The 22,008-nt window shown below is 42.0% G+C and overlaps 1 protein-coding gene across 4 annotated transcripts in view; it reads right to left on the bottom strand.

Annotated features, from left to right (window-relative positions):
* Positions 1-22,008, bottom strand: part of EVL (Enah/Vasp-like) — a 143,524-nt gene that overhangs the window by 65,496 nt on the left and 56,020 nt on the right. For 3 of the 4 annotated variants that reach the window (XM_057377619.1, XM_057377617.1, XM_057377620.1), the window contains exon 2: positions 2,696-2,864. In XM_057377619.1, coding sequence (XP_057233602.1) covers positions 2,696-2,864 — 169 coding nt within the window. Of the gene's footprint in view, positions 1-2,695; positions 2,865-11,366; positions 11,473-22,008 lie in introns of those variants that run through there. The other variant, XM_057377618.1, reaches the window with a different exon arrangement.

Here is a 22,008-nt window from a genome sequence, read left to right as displayed (position 1 = left end):
AAGACCTCCATGAACACTGAGCCCAAGATGAAGGCCGCAAGGAAACATCAAAGCTCGTGACATCAAGCGATCGTAACGCTGATCTGGCCTTTGCTTCCAACCAGTTCTGGCCTCTGTGGTTACTTCAAAGCTTCAGGACCGTAATTGTGGTTTCCTGAAGGTCCCTGCCCACACCAGCAGGAGCCTGTGCAAGGCTTGGGCAGAGCAGAAAGGAGAACTCAGGCGCCGCGGATCCGTAACCTGCGCTGCCGCCATGTGCGGAGAGCGCCTCAGGCAGCGAGAGCCACTTCCTGCGGGAGGAGGATGCTCCAGCTCTGCYACTGTACTAAACATGTCTGCGGTGAACTTTTCAGACAGCTAGAGGAGATAAGGAGATAAGCTAAGCAGAGACAAGAGACTGTCGTAAGTTACAGCACACGCACCAAAAAAGGGCTAGAAAATGGAAAGGCAGCTAAAGAGAGACAAGAAAAGGAGTCTACAGAAGAAGATGTGTGGAAAATCAAAAAGAGGATGAAAATGAAAGAGAGATATTATTAGAGGTGTAATATAGGACAACAAAAGTCAGAAGGAAAATAGGCAGGGATGAAGCCTCGAAGATTATTCTAGTCTCTGSTTTGCCAAACAGTATGTCAGAAAAGTTATAATTGTCCCTCCATGGTACTATTGTATTACATATTTTAAACTAGTTTCTCAACTCTTCAAAAATCTGTGTAACTTCATTATATGCCAAATCACATGTTAGCTGAAGACTCATCTTTTTCAGATAAATATGTCTTTTCTTGCAAATCAACAGCTTTACTAAGACCTCAGTTTCAGTGAGATTTAACAGAACCTGAGAGCAAGCATGAAATGGCTTGAACAGARAATTATTTTAACTGAAATTCATTTCTGTTCTCTTTAAATGCAAATACTKAGCAAGCCTAGCAAGCTTATGATTCCATGTGAGGCTCATATAAAMTATATTAAATTCTGAATCTTGAGATTTTCAGAGTGTTCCTTTGAATACTACTATGCTGTCTTGACTTKATTCTTTTCTGCAATCATATTTAAGGTGGACACTGTTTTAGGCAGTTTTGGGTGACTAAGGGAACCTATACTTTCTGTTTATTTGAAAAAGGATTTTTTGTCTTTAAACACTAGAAAAATATATCYTTCTACCCGTTTCTTTCTGAACTGAGATGTTTTTTAGACAGCAAGCAGCCTCTCCATAAGCTGGAACATTTGCAAACAAACAGAATAYTACAGTCACTGCAAAGCATGTTCAAAGTGCAGCTAAGATTTGAATTTTTAATATGTCCTACTCTTTAAACTGCATACTCTGTTTATGACAAACATCTGGTACTTAGTCTTCCTCACATATATATATATGTTGACTTTATGACTTCTTCTTTTACACCAGCTCTTTAGTTACATCTTAGATTGCAGTCACATGAAAATCATCTCCATTCACCTGCTGGCTATGTAAAATAAAGACAAAGCAGTATTGATCTTCACAAGTGACTAAGAAGCCATTGTATTTATTTTTGAAAATATTTTCTCTTTCTGAATRGAACTACATTCATATATTGCCTTTGCTCTACAGAGAAGCATAAAAGCAGTCGCAAAACTTTTGGCAGACRTTTCAAAAGTGCACTGCAGGGAGCTGAAAACCAACATGCTCAAAATCCACCTATTTCTGTTCTGCTTTTCCTTTTTTCAGAATGATGGCTCTCTACATACACAGCATAGCAAAGTCACTACCACTTCTAATAAGCAATCTGAGTAACTTTTCCAGTTTGCCCAAGCATCTTGACAGCTGTCAGCTGAGGATCAGTTGCATTTCCATGAGCAGATCTATCCATTCAACAGTTGTGGTAGCTGGGAGTGGTGGTGCCCTTGCTCCTGTCCAGGCTGACTTGACCTCAGCTCAGCTTGGCTGGACTTGCCCTGCCCCTTTCCGTCTCACACCAGTAGTGATGCTCCTTCACCTCAACTCTCAAATTCCTGCTCTAAAATGCAGGTACTGCACCGTTACTCCATTCCCTAAACTTTTGTTCAGGGTCTGATTGTGGCACTCAGGGAGCTCTGGTGGCTTGTGCTACCCAGCACACCACAAACCAGGCTGCCAGAGCCACGCCGTGGCAGCTCTGGGCTSAGCATCGTGCTTTGGTGGCCAGCGGGGTCTGACGCCAGTTCTGATAATCTAAATCCCATATAACTCCTTTAATGCCCCAGGAGGTGCTGCAGAATTAGTCTGCTGTAAATCAGATCACAGCGTGCACCTAGGAATTTAAAGTGCATTACAAGGAACTAATTGCTTATCACAGCAATGTAACTTGCGGGACAGCAGCGCAGAACAATTGATTTTTATTTCTATTTTTAATATAGTACTATAAACAAGCAAAAAGGAATTTGGGGAGAGCTGAGAGCAAAACCTGCAGACTGCAGTAAGGCTCACTGCACAAGAAAAAATGGAGTGGKGGAGAAATAACATTCAAATCTCTTTGGCATCTACCAAATGTTCTTTTTTCAAATAAGCAGTGATCACCCATGACACATTCTCTGTGCAAAAAATCATGCAAAATCTGAATGACTGAAGTTTAAACAGACTAGTGGGCACCTTGCAGGGAGCAGGAAATGTTGCATTAGGTGTAGAACTGAAGTTACCAAATRAGATCAAAGGTTAATTTACAGGAAGCTTGATATAGTTACTCACTTGTTGATCCTGCAGTTTAACTCCAACCACCCTGAAGGTGTTTGTGGCCGTGTTGTGGTATATGTTGATTCTGCTGAATCCCTGCTGTCCAGGTTTGATTGGCACCCATTTCTTACTGGTATCGTCATAGACCATAACTGAAGCTCGGGCTTGGCAAATACTCTGTTCACTGGGGAGAAAAAACAACAAAATCAGGAAAGAAAACAGTGAATTTGCTGCTTATTACTGAAAACTTCTAAAGAAAAAAAAAACAGCAGAAACTCTCAGTACTACTTGCAACATATGTTTTATAAGAGATCTGCTAATCCTTTGAATGTGATCTGTTAAATTAAAGCTGACATGTATGTGTTCAYAGACTTAAAAAAACCACCTGTACGCTGCTGTTTTGAACCGATAATCTATTTTATATAAAACATTAAGCCCTGAGAAATAACCTGCCTCACATAAACATTATGAAAACTGTCCAACAGTATGAATGCTCTATTTATTTTATGTATCTGTTGGCAAGCAAAGCCTTTCACATTTGCATGAAAACCCACCAATATTTTACAGCTTACTGACAAAACAAACGTGACACCCACAGCTGAGTTGTACATTTAAAGCTGGAAGCAAGCAGACCTTGAACCAAAAGCCACGTTAGGTAAACTGAAGAAATCAATTAAGTTAATCCGTCTGACGCCTAATACCCAGACCCGCTGACGCACGTGGGAGTCCCAGAATACACGGAGCAAAACACACAGAACTCCTTTTCCCTTCATCCCGGTAGCAAAGAAAGTGGGCAAGGGGAATCCATGATTGTGGACGCATTCCGGCATTAAAGTACATAACCATTATGTTGTATAGTGTTAATGACTATTTTTATCCTTTAGATTCACAGAAATTCCTGAATGCATTACCTCTTGTTTATTAATCATATCCAGAGAATCATACTAAAACACACCCTTGGGAGCAGTAAATGCCACTGGCAAATGCTGTGACAYGTCAATACAGGTCAGAATTTCAGTTCCACTCTCTGGACTTCCCAGCCACTTTTCTTACACCAGAGGAAATAAAAGTTGAAGAAAAAAAATGAATCATCCAAATGTACCATGGATTCTCAACAAGCAAATTGTGCACCTTATGATGCATTTATGATTCAGTTAGCGCATCTAAATGAAACTATTGAAATTTATGTGCCACAAAAATTCTAAGTTCATGAGTGTCCTATTTACTTTAGACATATATATATATATATATATATANTATATATATATATATATATATATATATATATATATAGGTATATATACTTTCCTTCCTTAGCCCAAGCCATATTAAGTAATTTTCAATAATGCAATATCAAGTGGTTAATCCGCTTTGTACTCAAATCCTTTTCCCCCCTCTTGGTTTGGTTTTGCTCCCCAAGCACAAACACACACATCAAGGAGAAGCTCCTGGGTGACAACAAACCATATTGCTGCACTGCCACTGAGCCAAATTACACCACTTGTAAATGATACCAACTGCTGCACACCCAAACCCGCCCGACCCCATCACTGTCATYATTTTAATGAAAGGGAGCATGTTACTGCAAGTATTAAGAGGATCTGGGTTGATTACAGCAGCAATTTTCAATCTTTTCTGATCTCTGGGTCTCAAACAGATTTCCATGGCAGATATATCCCCCATGGTACACTGAAGCCTACTGACTCTGTCTTGTTTTGTCAATCACTTTGCACAGCCTCCAGGTAGCCCACAGACCTCCTCCAGGCTGTGGGGAAGAGCCTGAAAACTCCTCACAGCATTTACAGAGGGAGCAATGATTCCAGCAGACATYTCCATAAAGAACAAAGTAGGGAAATTCAGAATAAATTGTATTTTTATTACACTTCATGGAAACAGCTAAATTCTGTTACTAGAGGAGTATACTCAGATCAGTAAGACTAAACATTATTTTATTTATATTGTTCAGAATTCATAACATCCAGCTCATCCACCAGTTGCTTTGTGGGATACCTTTGTGGGAGAACAGCTGATGTACTTACCCAGCAAACACCTTTCCCTCCTGTTTTTTAAGGTAAGCTAATGCCTTGTGGCAGCTCCTCCATATCTGACACGAGCAGCTGAGGGATTTGAGCTCCTTCCAGCCTGTCTAATCCTCCAGCTGCTGCAAGAGCTGCAGCCTGGCAGCAGTGAGTGGCAGCATTGCCTGCATCCTCCAAACCTGCCAGGGGATGCTCAGTCTGGATTCACAGATGGGRAGGATAGGAGTGAAACCTACCAGCAAAAAGGCAGGTACCCAGGATTACCTTTGCCACGTGCAAGTGGAAAGGCTAAAAATAACCCCCAGTGTGGTCCTGAGGCTGGATGGTGGCCACCTGCCTGTGCCATCAGGTGTCTTGTGCYACCTCCAGCTCCAGAGGTGGGGGAGCATCAGCTGCCAGGGCACAGCAAACCCCTGCCCTGTGAGCCTGTGGGCTCCAGAAAAACATTGTCCCTGGGAGGGTCACCCTCAGCCAGAGTGACACCTCGAGTCCTTCTCCTCGAGCCTTGCCAAGCACCACAAGCCTTACTGTACAATAAAGTGAGYGAGAGAACGTCACTGGCTTCATCAGAGCAAGCCTGGAACCCAATACAGCCTCCATTTCAGATGAATTCTGGAACCCACAATTACCACGTGGTAAATTAGTCTAAATTAATTAAATTATCCTTACAACAAAGAGAATACACCTAACCATACTTAACGTGGCATTACTCATAATGCCATTCCCAGATCCCAGCAGATCTTTGCCTGCAGACTTCGCTGCCACCAAAATCAGCAGCAAAGGACCTGCTGCTGTCCAGTGACTGAAACACAGACCCAGACCTCAGGAGCAGTGTTTGATGCATGACAACCAATTGTTAATGTGACATAAAGCAACAACACATCGAGCTCAATTCCTGCTCTCCTGCAGTCAGAGGAAGTTTTTCATCATTCATTTAAATGGAAGCAGGATTGAGCATGTTATGTGGCCTCCAGTGAAATAACAGAAAGGAACATAAAACAGCACACAAGGGGAATCCTTTCCTACTAAGCACTTCATCAATCTTTCAACATCCAGAATGCCTCCAGGGACCCATTTCTAGCTTGCTGTCTCACCCTATGTGGAGGTGTAACTCTTTATCCTGAAGACTTTTTATTCTTCCCATACATAAAAGGCACAAAATTCCCACTGCTGCTTTAAGAGGCTTCTCTGAAAACAGCCCAGAAAACATTCCCTTTATAAATAAGGTCCCTTTATAAAGGTCACTGAGAATCTCTGTATTACCCTCTGTGCATTATTTTAAACACAAATCAAGCACCAGTGGTTTCATGAAGGTCCAGGAAATTTTTTGGTTATTTTTAGGAGCATACATCACTAAAACTTATGTCAACTTCACGTGACAGGTAATAAATATGGGGTTTAGTAACAATTGTGAGTAGCCACATTCCTTCTCCATGATAAGAGTTTGTTATACATTAGCATTTTTATGCAAAATTATGCTTGCAGACTTCTAGAGCTTGCTTTATTTTCCCAATACACAAAAGTTACTGAAAATTTGGTGTTTGTTGGAGGTCCATCAAATTTCAAATATTAGTAATTCCCCTACTGATATTTTATTTTATATTAACATGCAGTCAGACTCATCCACCCGAGTTCCCACCATAGGTAATTATGTATAAAATATATATAAAATTGAATCGTGCAGAGGTCTTAGTTACAAAATTTCAGCTTAGTTACAAAATTGTAGCTTTGTGCACAACATCTACTCCAAGGTGCTGTACTTYAATATGGGGCAGATTAAAGACATCTTATTTAAATGTGGAGGGGAAGGGGTTCTTCCTAGGGACCCCAAATCTAATATTCACTCTTTTTTATTCTGAAAGCATTTCATCTGTGGGATGGCAAACATCTGCACTAGTACTATGTTTACCCAAAATTAAAGGAAGTCTGATTAGTTTTGTTCACAGGTGATATATAAAACGGAACGTTCATTGTTGAAATTTGTAGAATATTGCTTCAATACTACAAAACTGTAAATTAAAAAGTTTGCAGATACTACTGTTTGTTTCATTCTCTGTGATACATTTTAACCCACTCTCAACTACCCCTTCTGTCTAGGATTTATCTTCAAAAATTAGCACACTGGTTAAATTTGATTTAACCCTTCTTGAAAGGGTAAGCATTGATCTTTCTTGCCCAGCCCTGGTGAGAGTGGGCAGCCACCTGGAGACAGTGCTGCAGGGAAGGTGCCTTTGTCCTAAAATAACATTTCTCTCATTTTCCATCTGGTTCTCTCCTCTTTTTCTGGTTCAGAATCAGAAAAATGCAGTCCATTCTTCCTGACTTTCAGTAAATGCATGATTACCAAGATCTACAGCCAAAAAGAGCCACAAGTGAGTATGGAATAGGTAACAGAGGGAATCTTTGGGAAAAAAACCCTGTATTTTTTGTGAATTATCACATGAGACTTAATGTGGTGGCTTGACGTTACCTGGATGACTGCAAGTCATTAAATAAGAGGAAAAAATATAGGAGGAGAGGGGGAAGCAAATGACAGAAATTACTGTGGAGGTTGGTAGTGGAGGAGCCATGGATCAGAGAGAGAAAATTCTCCCTGCTCCACTCTGCCTAGCCTGGGGGGTAACCCAAATATACACCGAAAAAGCTCAGGTGGGAATCACAAAAGATCTGTCACAGAGAGAAAACAGGAAAAGGAGAGCCTTTGGAGGAGAGTCTTAGGCTCTGAAGTGCTCTAAGGCTTTTCCCTCTTGCTCCAGGCTGAGAAAAAGTCGAGTGGCCAAGCTGAACTGTGCTCCCTCGCTGACCTGTTTTCTCTGCTTACACAGTTATCCTCTTATGAATACACTTTTGCAGAGCTTGGTACTGAGTGCCTGAGCCCCACTGACAGTGCAGAGCTGCCAYGGTGCAGGGTTATCCCAGCCCTGCCCTGGACCCCCTGTCCAGCCCCAGCCCACCCAGCGCTCACAGCTCCAGGGACAATGGCAGAGGTTTGCAGTACTTGCTCCTAGAGCCAGGWCAAGGTCACACAGCTTTTGGAGGGTCACCAAATCTTGCTCACAAAAGGTGTAAGAAATATCCACAACCAACTAACTTCAAACACTGAATCCTGTGGGCTTTACTCCAGCAGGCCAGGTGGACCTGCAGACTTCCACTGTCTTTCGTGTTTACAGAACAACTGTGTCCTTGGGGCAGACATTCCCTCAGCACAAACTCCGAAGGCTCCCTGATAGAAATCAAGATCTCATGCTTTGAACCTATTATGGATTTACTTTGTTTCAAGCTGCTCATGATTATTTCACCTTCAAACAAGCTCTCATATTCATAGAAAAGACAAACAACTATTTATACATTTATCTTATTTTTCATTTCCATCTTCCATACATCCCCCCATAATATTTCAAGGATTAATAACTGAAAGTTATTTTGGAATGATCTAATAACTCTTATTGGTGTGAGAAATTCCTGATATTGCTTAGCTCCAGGTTTGTCTTACTTGAGAACAAAACCTCAGCCCTGAGTATGTGTGAGATAATGCAAAAGTCACTTAACACATCTCACCCTACKTGTCCACTGAGTCTGCCACAGGAAGCCACACTTGTGTGGTTAAAAGTGACATGGAAGAAATCGCTGATGCTGATTTAAGGAGCTGACAGAATACTCTCAATGTCAGCTTAAACAGCTAATGTAAATCCAAAATCCTGTCTAGAGAGATGTGTTGTCTGTGCAGTTCAGATCTGTGTTAACCTCAGAATTACCAAGCTGCAAGTCATGTTCCTGCTGCATTGTAAAGTGTACTTCAAACATTAGTAGAATAATTTGCTAAACATTTTAAAGTTTTCTTTTTAACAAATATAGCAATGACTGGCATGTTGGGTAAGTGTTTCAGTAGGAACCTGAAACAGAGGACATTTCTCTCTAACCAGTGGATTTAGAGAACAAAAATCCTGAGAGACCCTCTGAACACAAGACAGTTACGTCTTTTGGGTTSATACAGACCACAGCTGAGATCTGAGCTCATTACAGATAAAGTTCCTGCAGCACAGTGGCTCTCCAGCCTTCCCACCAGAGATTCARCACCAGCTCTGCTCAGGACCCACTTCCCTCTGGGAGCCTCATTTCTCCAGCACAGTGTCACTCATACTGGGGACTCCTTCTGGGACCCCCTTTTTTGAAGCCTACTTCCCTCTCCAGCCACAGTTGCAGCACARCCGGTGTCACCATCGTTCACCTTTGTCCCAGAGCTCTGAAGAACTTCCTCAAGCAATGCAGCAAGACCTCACAGAGAAAATACAGCATTTAGCCACCTGATCAGCCCAAAATGCATCCCCCTGGGGGCTTTACATCCAGAAAGGTGCTTTTGACCCTCAGGGACATGCAGATGCTCGACTATTTTATAGCAGATATTTCAACAGCAGCAGTCACTCTCATATATAATATGGAGGTGCCACAAGGACTACCTCCATCTGTTTTCTGAGCTCCACCTCCTGGCATTCCCTGAAAAGCCAACCCACGGACCCAGTGGTCAGCTCTCAATTTGCACTCTGCCTGTGCAGAGACCGACCCAACAGTGCTGCTCTTGCCCCAGCCAGCCTGAAGCGAAGCCCAGTTCCCCCAGGAGCTGCTGTTTTTTGGTCTCCTGCTCAGTTTGCACAATTCACACTGAAGATCTGCCCATGGTGCTGGGGTTTGTCTGCACTGCCAGTGGAGATGAGCCTTCACACTGAGCAATTGCTGCACGTGTCTGACCATCACCTTTCTCCACTCTTAAACACTACATCCCAACAGTTTAATAATAAATAGTTTCAAGAAAATAGTAAAAACACGGAGCCTCCTTCATAAGCAGCTCTCAAAAATAAAACCTATTAAATAAATTCATGACACACCTGCAAGACAAATACATATTTTACAGAGCAGGAAATGGAAATACTGGTACCTACAGTGCTGTTGAGAGTAAGACGCACACCAGTTCACCTTCACAAGAAAGAACATTTAAAACTTACTTTCTACTAGGGATAAGAGATTAATTTTGAATTCTTCCTTCCTACATGTGCATACCCAGTGGGAACTGCATTGTCCAGTATCTGCTGCAGACACCCACTGCAGACACATCAGCTGGAAACCAGAAAGAGATAGTTGCACACTAAGCCAGGACTTTGGCAGATGAGTTGCTAAATTCAGGAACTCGCATGCAATCCTGGCATGACCAGAGAAACTTGCGTAAGTGTCTGTCACCCCTCAGTGCTCTTGAGCCTGGGAAAAATGAGTAGAAATACAAGAAATAATACAGTATGCAAAACAGGACTGCAGCAGAACAGATGTTTCACCTGGGCCTGATGTCAGTCCAGAGCAGCCTCAGCGCTGCCAGTGAAAATCCATGGAGMGCCCTGACCTCTCGGTGTCCGCCACGGCTCTCAAACAGCACATCTKCCAATCAGGGGAGATTTGGGGCCAGCACAGAGGCCACGGATTGATGCCCTTGTAAGCCGGCACATCTGCTTATGTCGCTGAGATTTTTAAACCATGCACTGTTGTTAATTTTAACCCATCCCTTTTCTGGTAGGTTTTGCAAACCAAAGCGTAAAAATTCAAATGACTCTAAGGGAAACTCTGGTTATTGGTGTCTCAACTCAGCATGTTAAGAAATGCTTAAAGAGATCTGCTTTGCAAAAGGCACATCACTGAGGAAGTGGTGAGATTAAGAGAAGTACCACTGCTGCTGGGCAGAGAGGCTCCCAGAGCCAGGCCATGCTCCAGGAAACCTTTCCTTCCAAGCTCCAACAAGTCACTGCCAATGGAGTCCCCTAATGGTGGAACTTTGCTGCTCCATTAATGCTTTGAATCATGCAAAATTTCTCTCTGCAAAGTGGGGTTCACTTTCAGATTTTGCATGCCACCTTGAAGATACACTTTGGGAGTTCCTAAAAGTAAATATCAAGTAAATACTTAGAAGTTCCTAAAAATGAGTCAAGTAAATGACATGGAGAAATCCTATGAACTAAATTAGTCAAAAACAGTAAAAAAGAAACTCAACTGGATCAGATTGCTATTAATATAAACTATTTTCCTTCCGCCTTAAATTACAGAAATAAAAATGAGAAGTACCTAATCTTGTAAAATATGCATTATGCAAACCAAAACTGGACTGTCAAGTGAAAATACGTGACTGAGGTCTCTCACTCATGGGCCAACCACATCTGCATTTCAGGAGAACAATACCTTAAATAAAGGTTTTGAAAGAGAATCATAACTAATGACCAGCAGAGGCAGACTTGTAAGTGAATAGAGGAAATCACCATAAAGATCTCTCATTAATGCTGGCATTACTTTGCCTTGATTTCCCTTCAATCCCAGAAGAAATGCAAATAAACCAGTGACAATTCCCCTCGAGCTGATGGAGGCAGACCAGGAATGAAGGAACATTCTCTTCATCAAGTCAGCTTCTCCCTCACTGCCAGGGGATGCATATTAATGCAGCATTGCCATAAAAGCTTAATTACCATTTTATACAATTATAAATTATCCTGAAAGGCTATAACCAAAACACAAACCTTCTGTATTTATCACAATACGTGCTCTCCTTCACATCCAGTCACATTAATTCTGGTCAACAAATTCCCTGCCAAYGGGCACGGTCCCCAGATACTTACGTGCCTGCCATGGAGGAGGACCTGGTCAGGCAATCCCACAGAGGTATATGCTCAAATCCAGCACGTGTGTTCAAATCCAAACAGTCTATTTCACCTGAGCAGAAGACAAATTTGGCAGGGACACAAGCCAAGAGTCTCTATGAAAGCAATAGCCAAAACAGGAAAGGGAAGCGCTTTTGAAAGAGTAGGAGGGCAGGAAGTAACACTTATACAGCAGGGGCGGGGAAGGGACTTTAAAGAAGAAATGTAGAATTTCTTATAGTACTTTACTGAACAAAAGCACAAACAATATAGATGCAGATTAGATGCGCCGTCGTTGCCTCATTGGAGGCACAGATATTAAAAACTTTTCACGTATTTTCTCAAGGCACAGGTTCACTGTCCAAGAAAAAGCAAAAGCAAACAAAGCTCAGACCCAGGAAAAAAAAAAATTGCTGTAATTCATTTATGGCATGGGCGTTCACGCAATGCAGAACCAAACCCAGGGGCCCCGGTGGTACCGAGGGCCCCCAGCACCTGGCGCCCAACCTGGCATCCTGCTGAGGTCCAGCTCCAGCCCAAAACTTTACCGGGCACAGCACAGTGCAACATTTTATATCTCTCACGTGCTTTGATGCCTTTTCCCCATTTGCTCAAACTTGACCTGGAGCAGAGAACACAGGGTGCATACACCAAATAATTTCCAAAAGAACCCCACAAACTGCAGAGCTGCTCAGCTCTTGAAGAACTCCTGGAAACATAGCCAGAAGCCATGATTTTACCACGGAGGCACAGACYTTCTCTGAGAGTCAGGACCAGAGCTCTGAAATCTCCACTAATGAGAGCAAAACCTGCAGAGCTCTGAGGAGATCAATCCTCAGGAGTTCACGCAATTCCTGATGACCTTGCAGTGGCTACAGAGTGCAACATACACTTGAAAAACCTTAGATCCCCTTTTAATATAGCAAAAAGAGAGAAGTGTAAGAATTAGGCTGAATTTGGCAAGGCACACCAGCTACAAAAACCCTTCAGTGCAGTTTCTGCTGGGGAGCAAGGGCTGCAAATGGTGTTCCACCTAAACAGGGGAGCAGAGTGCTCTTAACCTTCACTGCTTTTCCTGTTAGAAGAGATTACCTTCATGGTCCAACTGAAACACCTACAGCAACTGCTGCTGAAACAGCACCTAGTGAAAACATGGGCGTCAAAATCTGGCTGCTCTCACGGTTGGTAGTGCATCGCCTGTTCAGCGGCTGCTTCCGGTTCCTCTGCAGAAAATCTCWGTATGACTGAAGAGTTTCAGTTTTCTGGAGTTTAAAAGCCAACAAGAAATAAAGTTCTCACTGACATTTAAGCACAGCTTTTWCTKTAGTGTGGTGTTTTTTTGGTTTGAGGTTTTTTTYCCTTTTTCTGGTTAATGAAGCATTTTAGTATCATTTTCTTGGGATTTCAGTCTGGCTGCATTTTCCTGATGTTACACCTTCCTGCTTTGAGATCTGGGTGAACGTTGGGCACTATGTTGTTTCATTCAAAAAAATCATGCTTTTCATGAATGTAAAATTTGACATTATTTGGGGTCAAGTGGCATTTMCTCTGTACAGCTCACACACTGCTTGGACTATTATTGTAGAGTTAGCCAGTGCACATATTGCTTGACTGCATGTATTAGAGAAGGACAAAACCTGAAAAACGCATCTCCAAATAGGTACAGAAAAAACCCACTAATGGCCCAGATCAGCCATGCTGGCTCCACTGTTCTAGGCAGAAGGACACAGGAAGATGGACTAAGCAAAGACCTGAGGAGCCTTTTCATTCCTCTGCTGTCGTGTGTCTGAGACAGATATGGACACTGATTTGGGGGAAGGAAACAGCACTTATGAGGTAGAATAGTTTTCCTGCTAAACCAAGTAGATATTATTCTCCTTGCACACAATTTTCAGCGACAATAATATCAGCCAGAAACCCCTGGTTTTAAGATTTGGTTCTCCTGAACAAACACCTTAGTGCACCCCTGAAAAGTCGCAGCCTCCCCTCTCCTGCTACCACCTGACAGCACAGCAAGGAGCAGGTCACTGCTGACACATCCAATGTCACCTTCAGAAAGAGTGAGTAGGACAAAGCCCAGGGCTGCCTCTCCATCAGCCAAATTAATTTCATTAAGCACCACAGCATACATTCCAGCAGAAGTGCCTCTAATCACCTCTTTGCATTGCTAAAATGCCTCYATGGCCCTGGACTAGAAAGGGGGCACTTAGAAGGAAAGAGCACTCTGYGACAAATGACACATAAGACCGAGTAGCTGACTTCTATCCAGTCCTCACAAAGGACCATATGCTGGATAAACAGATTATTTCAGTCATGTGTTGAGATCTGTGTGAGCAGATCAGGATTCCTAAACACAGAAGCGAGGCTTTAGTTGCAATTAAGTGAATATTCCCATGGGTTTCCAAGGAGCATGTCTGCTGGCCATGTACTGGGCTTTCATGTTCCAAASACTCCCAGATATTGTATGCACTTCCTTTTGGAGAGTGTCATTACCAGATGAATTGTGATTTGTTAACATATTAACAATAATGTTAATTATTTTCAATAATTAGAGCTATAGGCTGAGCCAGAAAGTTGAGCGTGTCAGCCTGAAAAKGACTCCTCTCCAAACACAAAACTCAGACTATTTTTAAGAATGAAATGAAGCACTGTAAAATGTGTTGCTTATACTATTCAAAAAAAATCCCACAATCATAATATAAAACTGTACCCACCTAAGAGTTATTTGAAGATAGACATGACTAAAATAATTTTTCCTATTAAGCATGTTTCACACTTTCCAAGTAACTATTTGCACTTATATATCTGTTGGTGTTAGCTCTGTGTTGTCCTCAAAGATCATCATGTTATATTGCACAAATTTCAAAATTTGCATATGGAAAGTCTTTCATTTAACGATCTTATGATTAAAAAATCTGAAAGCTCCCACTGAAACGGTACACTCAMATTCCATAAACTACAAGACAGCTTCATGAATATATGCACAAATTATATGCAACAGCATATAAAATACGCAGTTATATATTCAGATTTGTAAATCTAATTTCACAGMTGTTAATAGTCTTTGAATGTAAGACATTTCCTCATACACTGAGATTTGCAACTGTTAAACATGCTGATGAGGCAAAAAAAAAATTCCTTGTCCTCAGAAAGTTTAACCCTGTACATTAGTATATGCTCTGGCTCCCCCAGATGTCTTTTTTTTCCCATTCTCCCCACTCATTTGAAAGAAGTGAGAAAGAAACCAGAGAGGAGAGTAGAATATCCTTATTTRCTACTAGAAGAATTAAAAATGTGCAGTGAGGTGAGATGGCAGCTGCCACTTTGACAGCAAAACAATTGATCCGGCACTGAGCATATTTTACAAATTAGTCTTCTTGGGACCATTAATTTAGGATTCCATCCCATCACTGCTGAGGTCCAAGGAAGTCTTTCCATGGACTTTAGAAGGACTAGATTTAGCCCTTTGTATAGATCCGTTCAACAAGGGATAAATAAACATATGGTGGGAAAAAAAAATCTTTGAAAGGACCCAAGTCATGCAGGATTTGGGAAACCCTGTTTTTTTTTCTTCTGGGAAGCCCCTGGCTCTCAGTTCTTGCAGTGTCCTTTGCTGAGATGATTTCATCTCACCTTCGCTCCGCAGAGGGAACAGTCAGGGCTCACCTGCCTCCAAGGGGATGTTTTGGCTGATGCAAACWGCTTAGGTATTGCCTTAAGGAAAWAACTGTATTGTAARGAATTAACTCTGTGGCTGCCTCCAATTTTCCTCTCTATAAACTGTGATGAGCAATGGGCACTAAGCCCAGACCCCACGGTAAGCAGCATGGAACAAGTTATGGACCATATGGAGAGAAATAAACTGCCACTTCATACACAGGATATCTATAATSCTTTTTTGCTTGAGTCAGCTAATTGCACATCCGCAAATCAGCACATTTATAACAAATGGAGCATTATGATATCACGGGAAATCTATTTAATATGATCAAAGTCTGCCAGGAAAAGTTCCCCTGAAATTATGAAAGTACTTAAGAGYCCTGAGTGCCGGGGACATTTTACAGTCCTTATTGAACAAACATTTTCACATTGTTTCAGGGCAGCTGGTGGCACCAAGGTCTTCTGAKCCTCCATGTGAGCAGTGTCACTGCAGCCACCAGCACGGGCATCTCCCTGCTGCACCCATAGTAAGAACCAGCCACAGCACCCACACCTGCCCCAGCAGCAGGGAAAGAGCAGTTACTGCTCCACCAGTCCCTCACATGAGGTATGCCATCTCCTGTCTTTTCCAGGATCTAATCTAGCGTGTTGCAAACCCTCTTCTGTACTTCAGATTAGAAGGGGTGTACTTTGCTTTTCCACGTAACTTTTTTTKTATGTAAAAGCTCAGCAATGCCCTTGATCTAAAGTGCCATTAGACATGGTCTGAGCATAAATATAAACTTCCTTTGGATATCAGCYGAAAAACATTCTCATATTTATGTCATCAAGCATATGCTGTCCCCCAGCATTGCTCCACGGCTGATATATTTTCACCTTTAGCTTGCTTTTTTCCTTATACTTTAGTAAACATGATGAGTGGTTTTAGCAGCTGTAGAAAGTGGTCCTTTCCACTGTATACATTACTTTTCTGTAGCTCTTGATTTATGGGGTGGTCATATAAATTTCTGGGGTATTTGAAACAAGAAATTTTGCAATTGTCCTGAAGGAAGACTGGGAATTCTCACTCCAAACTAGCGCTGCCTCAATTCTGGCACTCACCTTAAGTGAGTGTCCACCATCAAGAAATGCAATTCAAGCATCTGTTTTACCAAACAGATGAGATCYGTGTATCATGAGACACCTCTACAGCATGTTGGGGGCTCCTGGAAGTGTTTCTATCACCTTTCAGAGGCACAAGGGTGGGTGAGGTGCAGCCTTGCAGGTGTGAAGATAAGGAGAGGTTTTCTCATGTAAGGGATGCTGGTGTGAAACACAGCTTAAGRGACTGGAGGGGAAGCAGCTGACCAAAACTGATCAGAAATCACACTTAACTGTATTTTTATCACTCACAGTTCTCTAAAGGCATGTGCCTGTCTGATGGTCAGGTCATATCATCCGATATTCATTTGGAAAGCACTTTTCAAGACAGCAACACCATCTCTAAAGAGTCAAGGCCCAAGTGACAGTTGTGCAAGCTCTAGGACGAGGGCTAGGTTTACACCAAGATGAATGCCTGGCCTTGTTTCTAACCTCRTTTCTGATATTTATGATTCTTGGAACAGGACAGGTTGGAAGTAATGGCTGACTTACAGGCACAGGGAAATTTCAACTTGCACAAGGATCCCTGAAGGTGGAATGGGTACAGTCAGTAGTTTTTCATGTCAACTCGCCACATCTTTCACTGCCATGTAACAAGGCGTGGTGCACACACACAGAGGGAAGCTCTCTCCTGTAACAACTGTAAAGCATCCATATTCCTTCCATATTTTTCATGCCTTACAAGAATCCCTTTTAACATTTAACAGGATGCTGAGGTWGTTTTGCAAGACTCAATATCCTTTCTATCCTTACTGAAATTGGTGGAAAAACTCCTATTAGTAATTTGCCATTCTAGCTGCAGCAGAAACTTGTTTTTTATAYCATCCGTGTCATGAGTGAGGCAGTAAAATAAGGTTAAATTACACCAGGCTACTGGAGTTCCATCTTAAATCCCATATCTGCACTGATGGACAATGAATGCAGCCCTGATATTTACAGATATTCTTTGGCTGGGAAGAATTAAAAATTACTCCTGGGCACAAACAACAAGCTGAACAACAGAGAGATAGTGTCGATTTAGATTAAGCATCTTCATTTTGATAAAAAGTGAACATTGCAGATCTGGGTGTCTGTAACTTTCCGTCATGGAAAAGGTGAAAGGTGGGCATAAAACAACTTCAAATGTCAATAAACTCTACTAAAAAATCAGTATTAAATGTGGTAATCAGTGTGGGGGTATGTCTTCTAGAAGTCACAAGAAGAATAATTTTCAGATTATTTTAGTAAAAATAAACACAAGGACAGCTAGTGAATGGAGATGTGTAGTCCAGCAAATCCTTCATCCAAAACTRTGGGCAATACTTATTAAAACAAAAATTATCCTGGCAGCCCCCTCTTTTCCCCCTTTCCCTCCTTCCATYATTTATTGGCAAAGATTTTTCCCTATTGCCTGGCAGATAAAAACATCTTCTGAGTGCCAAAACAGAAACAGGATCCCTGAGCACATTTGTGCACCAGACTTGCTTGTGTGCAATGTTTGTCAAATAAGGGCAGAAGTATTCTTGCTTTACCACAATTTGTATCCTTTAACTCCTAGTAACCTTCCTGATCTCTTCCAAAATTATTTTCTTGTCTGTGTTATGTCCTCTGTGACTTTCCCATCACCATGAAAGGACACCATAAAGTGCCTTTTAGTGACTTTTAGTCCTCTGTAAAACTTTTGAATCTGCTGGTCATCTATTGGGAAGGTGGTAGAGAGAAGGAAGAGGATGGTCAGATAGAAATTKGAAGCATCTGCATAAACCTTATTTTCTTAAGACAGCAAACTAAATACAGGTTGGTAGGGAGGGTCTCCTAAAGAATTGCTTCYCACCTCCCCTGACAACCTCACCAGTTTGTCCATGTGATGATCACCGAACCCTTGATAATAGCATGCACCTTTCCAAAGGTGCATTTCCAAAGTCCCTTTCAAAATCAGCATCAAAATTACAGACTTTTCCCAAAAGTACACCTCTCTAGTCATCTGTTTTTGTTTTTTTTCACTGCCTAAAATATGTAGGGTTTTTGTCAGCACTTCAGATTTGCCAAAAGATAACCTTTCAGTTCAAAGCTTAACATAAAAGTTTAGCCCTTGAGCCATTACACAGAGTGGGAGTGTTCAACAACCTCTGTGTCAAGATATGCTTTTAGTATTAGCACTCTGGGCTTATTATAAAAGCACTGAATATTTAAAACTGTTCTTTTGCATTACTGATACAATGTTTTGCGTAAAAAAAAWTAAAAAGAGAACTGAAAATTGCTCACAAGTCAACATATTACAGAAAGGACAGGTAAGAGAAAGGATCCAGAAAATGGGGAAAGTTTCAGTAGTAACTCAGCTTGCTCTTCCTGCTGATGGCTTTCTGAATATTTTACAGCTCCACCATCTCCCAAGGTCACAAATTCAGGACCTTGAAGGTGGTGGAGGATTTCTAAGGTGCAGCATAACACCTGCAGTGCATCTTCCACTGGGCCAGGGTAAAGGCAGCCCAGCATCCATAGTAAAGCTAACAGCCACAGCCAGGTGGGATCCAAAGGAAAATTCCTCTTTCATGGAAGGAATAATCTACCATTATTTCTCAGCCTCAACAAAAATATGGAAAGCAGCATTCAAAGCTGCATTGTGATAAATTCTTAATTAAAAAAAAAATCAAACCCAAACAAAACAAGAATTTTGAAAGATTTAATAAATTGCCATGGCCTTGGATGTCTTGTCCTACATCAAGTGCTGGCTTCTCTCTATGCCCTGAAGAGCTTACAAAAATCGAAACTGATACAGAACCCTTCAGTCAGCTCACAGCAAGATCTCTGACAGTGAACTTTATAATTGGTGTGTTATCAGCTGAGCAATGTTACAGCTTTATTTGGTTTGCTGAAACCAACTCCCCAAAATGCAAACAGAATAGAAACCAGGGAAAGCTCCCAATCATCTCTGGGGCTGTGCACTCAGTTCAGGCAGTTACAGCTTAGTGGATAAAGCACTGACCTCTGAAAGCCCCCACCAAATCCAGCTCGTGTTCCCGTGAAGGGCACTGGAATTRGGTTAGGGAGCATGAGCTTCAAAGAACCATTTTCCTAAAAGCTGCCTACATTTTTTTTACCATGAACTTTTCCTCTTCAGCATTTCTGCCTTCATTGCCTATTTCATGTCTTTCTGCTTAGGCTGACTGGCTTCTAACAGCCAGACAATGGTCCTTACTCACTTGATAATTCAACCACAGCTGTAAATCTGACCACAGATTTGGGGAACACTCCTATGAAAAACAGAATGTGTGAAAACAGAACTTCCCTGCCTCACTCTGATAGTACAGTAGCCTACACAGGGAATGGTTTCCAGCTCYCAGCTTGGTGTCACACAGCTAGTGGACTCTATCATTTATCTGGTTCTCCATCCCTCCACMTATCTTTTCTGGATATAAGTGTTTTGCACATCAGAATTTATTCCACCTGCCCAGAGTAAGAGGAAAGGGAAAATAAAATAAAGCAAAACCTATGAATTGGTGTGCCAGCACAGCCAGATGCCTCATTTCTCTGTTTCTCACTTCCACTGCCACTTTGAGTTAGGTTCACACCATTTAAAAAATGAGAATAAGAATGAAACCTGCTGATAAATTAGGTTTTCTATATCTTGCTTTCTGTGCAGGCTCTCTTGGGCTGTGCCATGCCCGAGGCACTGTGTGCACTGTCGCTATGCTCAGTGCCCAGCTCTGATTTTGGAGTCTCAAGGCACTGCAGTTTTTAATAGAATTCCCCCAGAAAACAGGCAGAATACCTCTCACTCAGCAGCATGCACATCCATGCTCACCAAACTGGCTCTGGGACACAACACTCCCTGCTACATCAGTACCACACTTGCTTTGTTAGCTGCTGCTGGGTCAACTAAAAAGACTCCGGATTAGCATAAGATTCAGAAAAGAGAGGGGCTTGTTGCAAATTCCATGTTACTGGTGCTATTTGATTTCTATTCTATTCTATTCTATTCTATTCTATTCTATTCTATTCTATTCTATTCTATTCTATTCTATTCTATTCTATTCTATTCTAATTTCTATTTCTATTCGACTGGTACCCCTTCAAGACAGGTTTTGGGGATCAGTCTTTTCAAACACAGCATCACAGGATGATTTCAGTCAGACACCAAAAATGAGACTCGTGCTTTAAATGTGTCTGTGCTTGTCTCAGAGCACAGACAGGGTGCAAGATGGAGTTGAATTGATGGAACCCCTTTGCCCTGAGCAGCAGGATCCCTGAGCAGAGCTCTGCCCATGGCTGGAAGCAGTGTGGTACCTTCCCTGCCACAGCAGCACTTGCAGCTCCAAAGAGGGGAGGCAGACCATGGTTTTATCAGAATTTAACAGTGGCCTCTTGCTTTGATGGCTTGCATGAACATACAAAGGAAAAGAGAGTGTGATGCAAACCCCAGGAGGTCTCTAGGGAGTGAGTCTGCCCTGCTGGGATAGGAACTTTCTAAAACCAGGGGGTGAGGGCACAGTCCATGATACCAAAGAGCCAGGAAGCAGAGGGCTGGCTGAATGACTGGAGAGAATGAGAGGGGGCTTATAGACTCAGATTTTTCCTTCATGTTTTCATCTGTACATTTTATAAACATTTGCAATTCTATCATCCACTTCAGCTGTTACAAATAAGCACCTTCACTTACATTTTGACATAACCCAGCTTGAGATAAGGTTAGTTTCCAGGTGCCAAACCAATATTACAGTGCTCCTCAAGCAAAATTACGGCTCTGTTTATAACTGTGAAGCTTTAATGAGCACCCAGCTCATTATAATAAAGCAAAACACAGCATGCAATGAAGTGTGCCTTCAGAGACACTGCGTGGAGCTGTGTGAGAGCCAGCAGGGCAGGGACAGGAGAGGGAGGCAAATAACCAGGCTACAGCCAGCATGGCTAACATGGTGTGTTCAGTGTGAAACCTGTGGAGACTCAGGTTTCCAAAACAGCAAAGCTCCCCATCTCATTCCTAAAGCCACTGGCCAGCTTGGCAGCCATCCGTGACCCTCCCTGTGCCTCCTTTGTTCAGGGGAACGGAAAGCATCACTTGACCAAGAGTCACGACAGCCCCCAGGAAATGCTTGTACTGAGTCAATATGAGCCAAACAATTATGCAAACTAAGCAACTTATATTTATGCATGATCTCCATATTAAACTTATTTTATGCACACACAACAGTCAAAGTTATTTCATGCTTTTCATCTGCAATGTTATGGTGTGCATATAAGGGCATTCTTATTCGGAAAAACAAAAGAGGAAATAGTGTGCCTTAGTCTTTCAATTTATATTCAATATGAAGTGGAAAACCTAATTGAAAGACATTAATTCCTAGATCTATGCTGCAGTAATGAAAACAAATTAAGCCCAAGTCTGTTATTTCAGTTTCATTTGGTTTTTTTTTTTTTAATGTTAAGACTGGGATTTCTAAATATATGTTAGGTAACACTAAAATCGAAGGGAGGCTTGGCACCTGGTATCCTCTATCTGAGCTTCATTATAGCAGCAGTGTTTATGTTGGATGTGTGTTGGGTGGTTTAATTCCAGCCTACTGAAGAGCAGCCTCCAGGTCATAGATCTGCTGCAGCTAATTTGGCAGAAGCAGCACTGTCTCTTCAGAGAAGGGCAACATAGATCTGCAAATACAGCTTCTGTCTGGGGTAATGAAGAGCTTTAATTTTCTGCAGAATGACAGTCACTGAGCAAATGTAAAAAAAAAAAACAAACTAAAAAAACCCGAAGAGCCATGGTGGTAAAGTACAGCTCCTCCAACACACAGAAAATCTCCAGAGCTTCAACTCCCTGAGATGTCAGTGCCGTGCTGGGGGCACA

This window comes from Malurus melanocephalus, unplaced genomic scaffold (genome assembly GCF_030028575.1).
Source record: "Malurus melanocephalus ecotype Western Australia unplaced genomic scaffold, MMel_1.1 scaffold_320, whole genome shotgun sequence".
In the NCBI taxonomy this organism is placed as follows: Eukaryota; Metazoa; Chordata; class Aves; order Passeriformes; family Maluridae; genus Malurus; species Malurus melanocephalus.
This window is presented reverse-complemented; position numbering and strand designations above follow the sequence as displayed.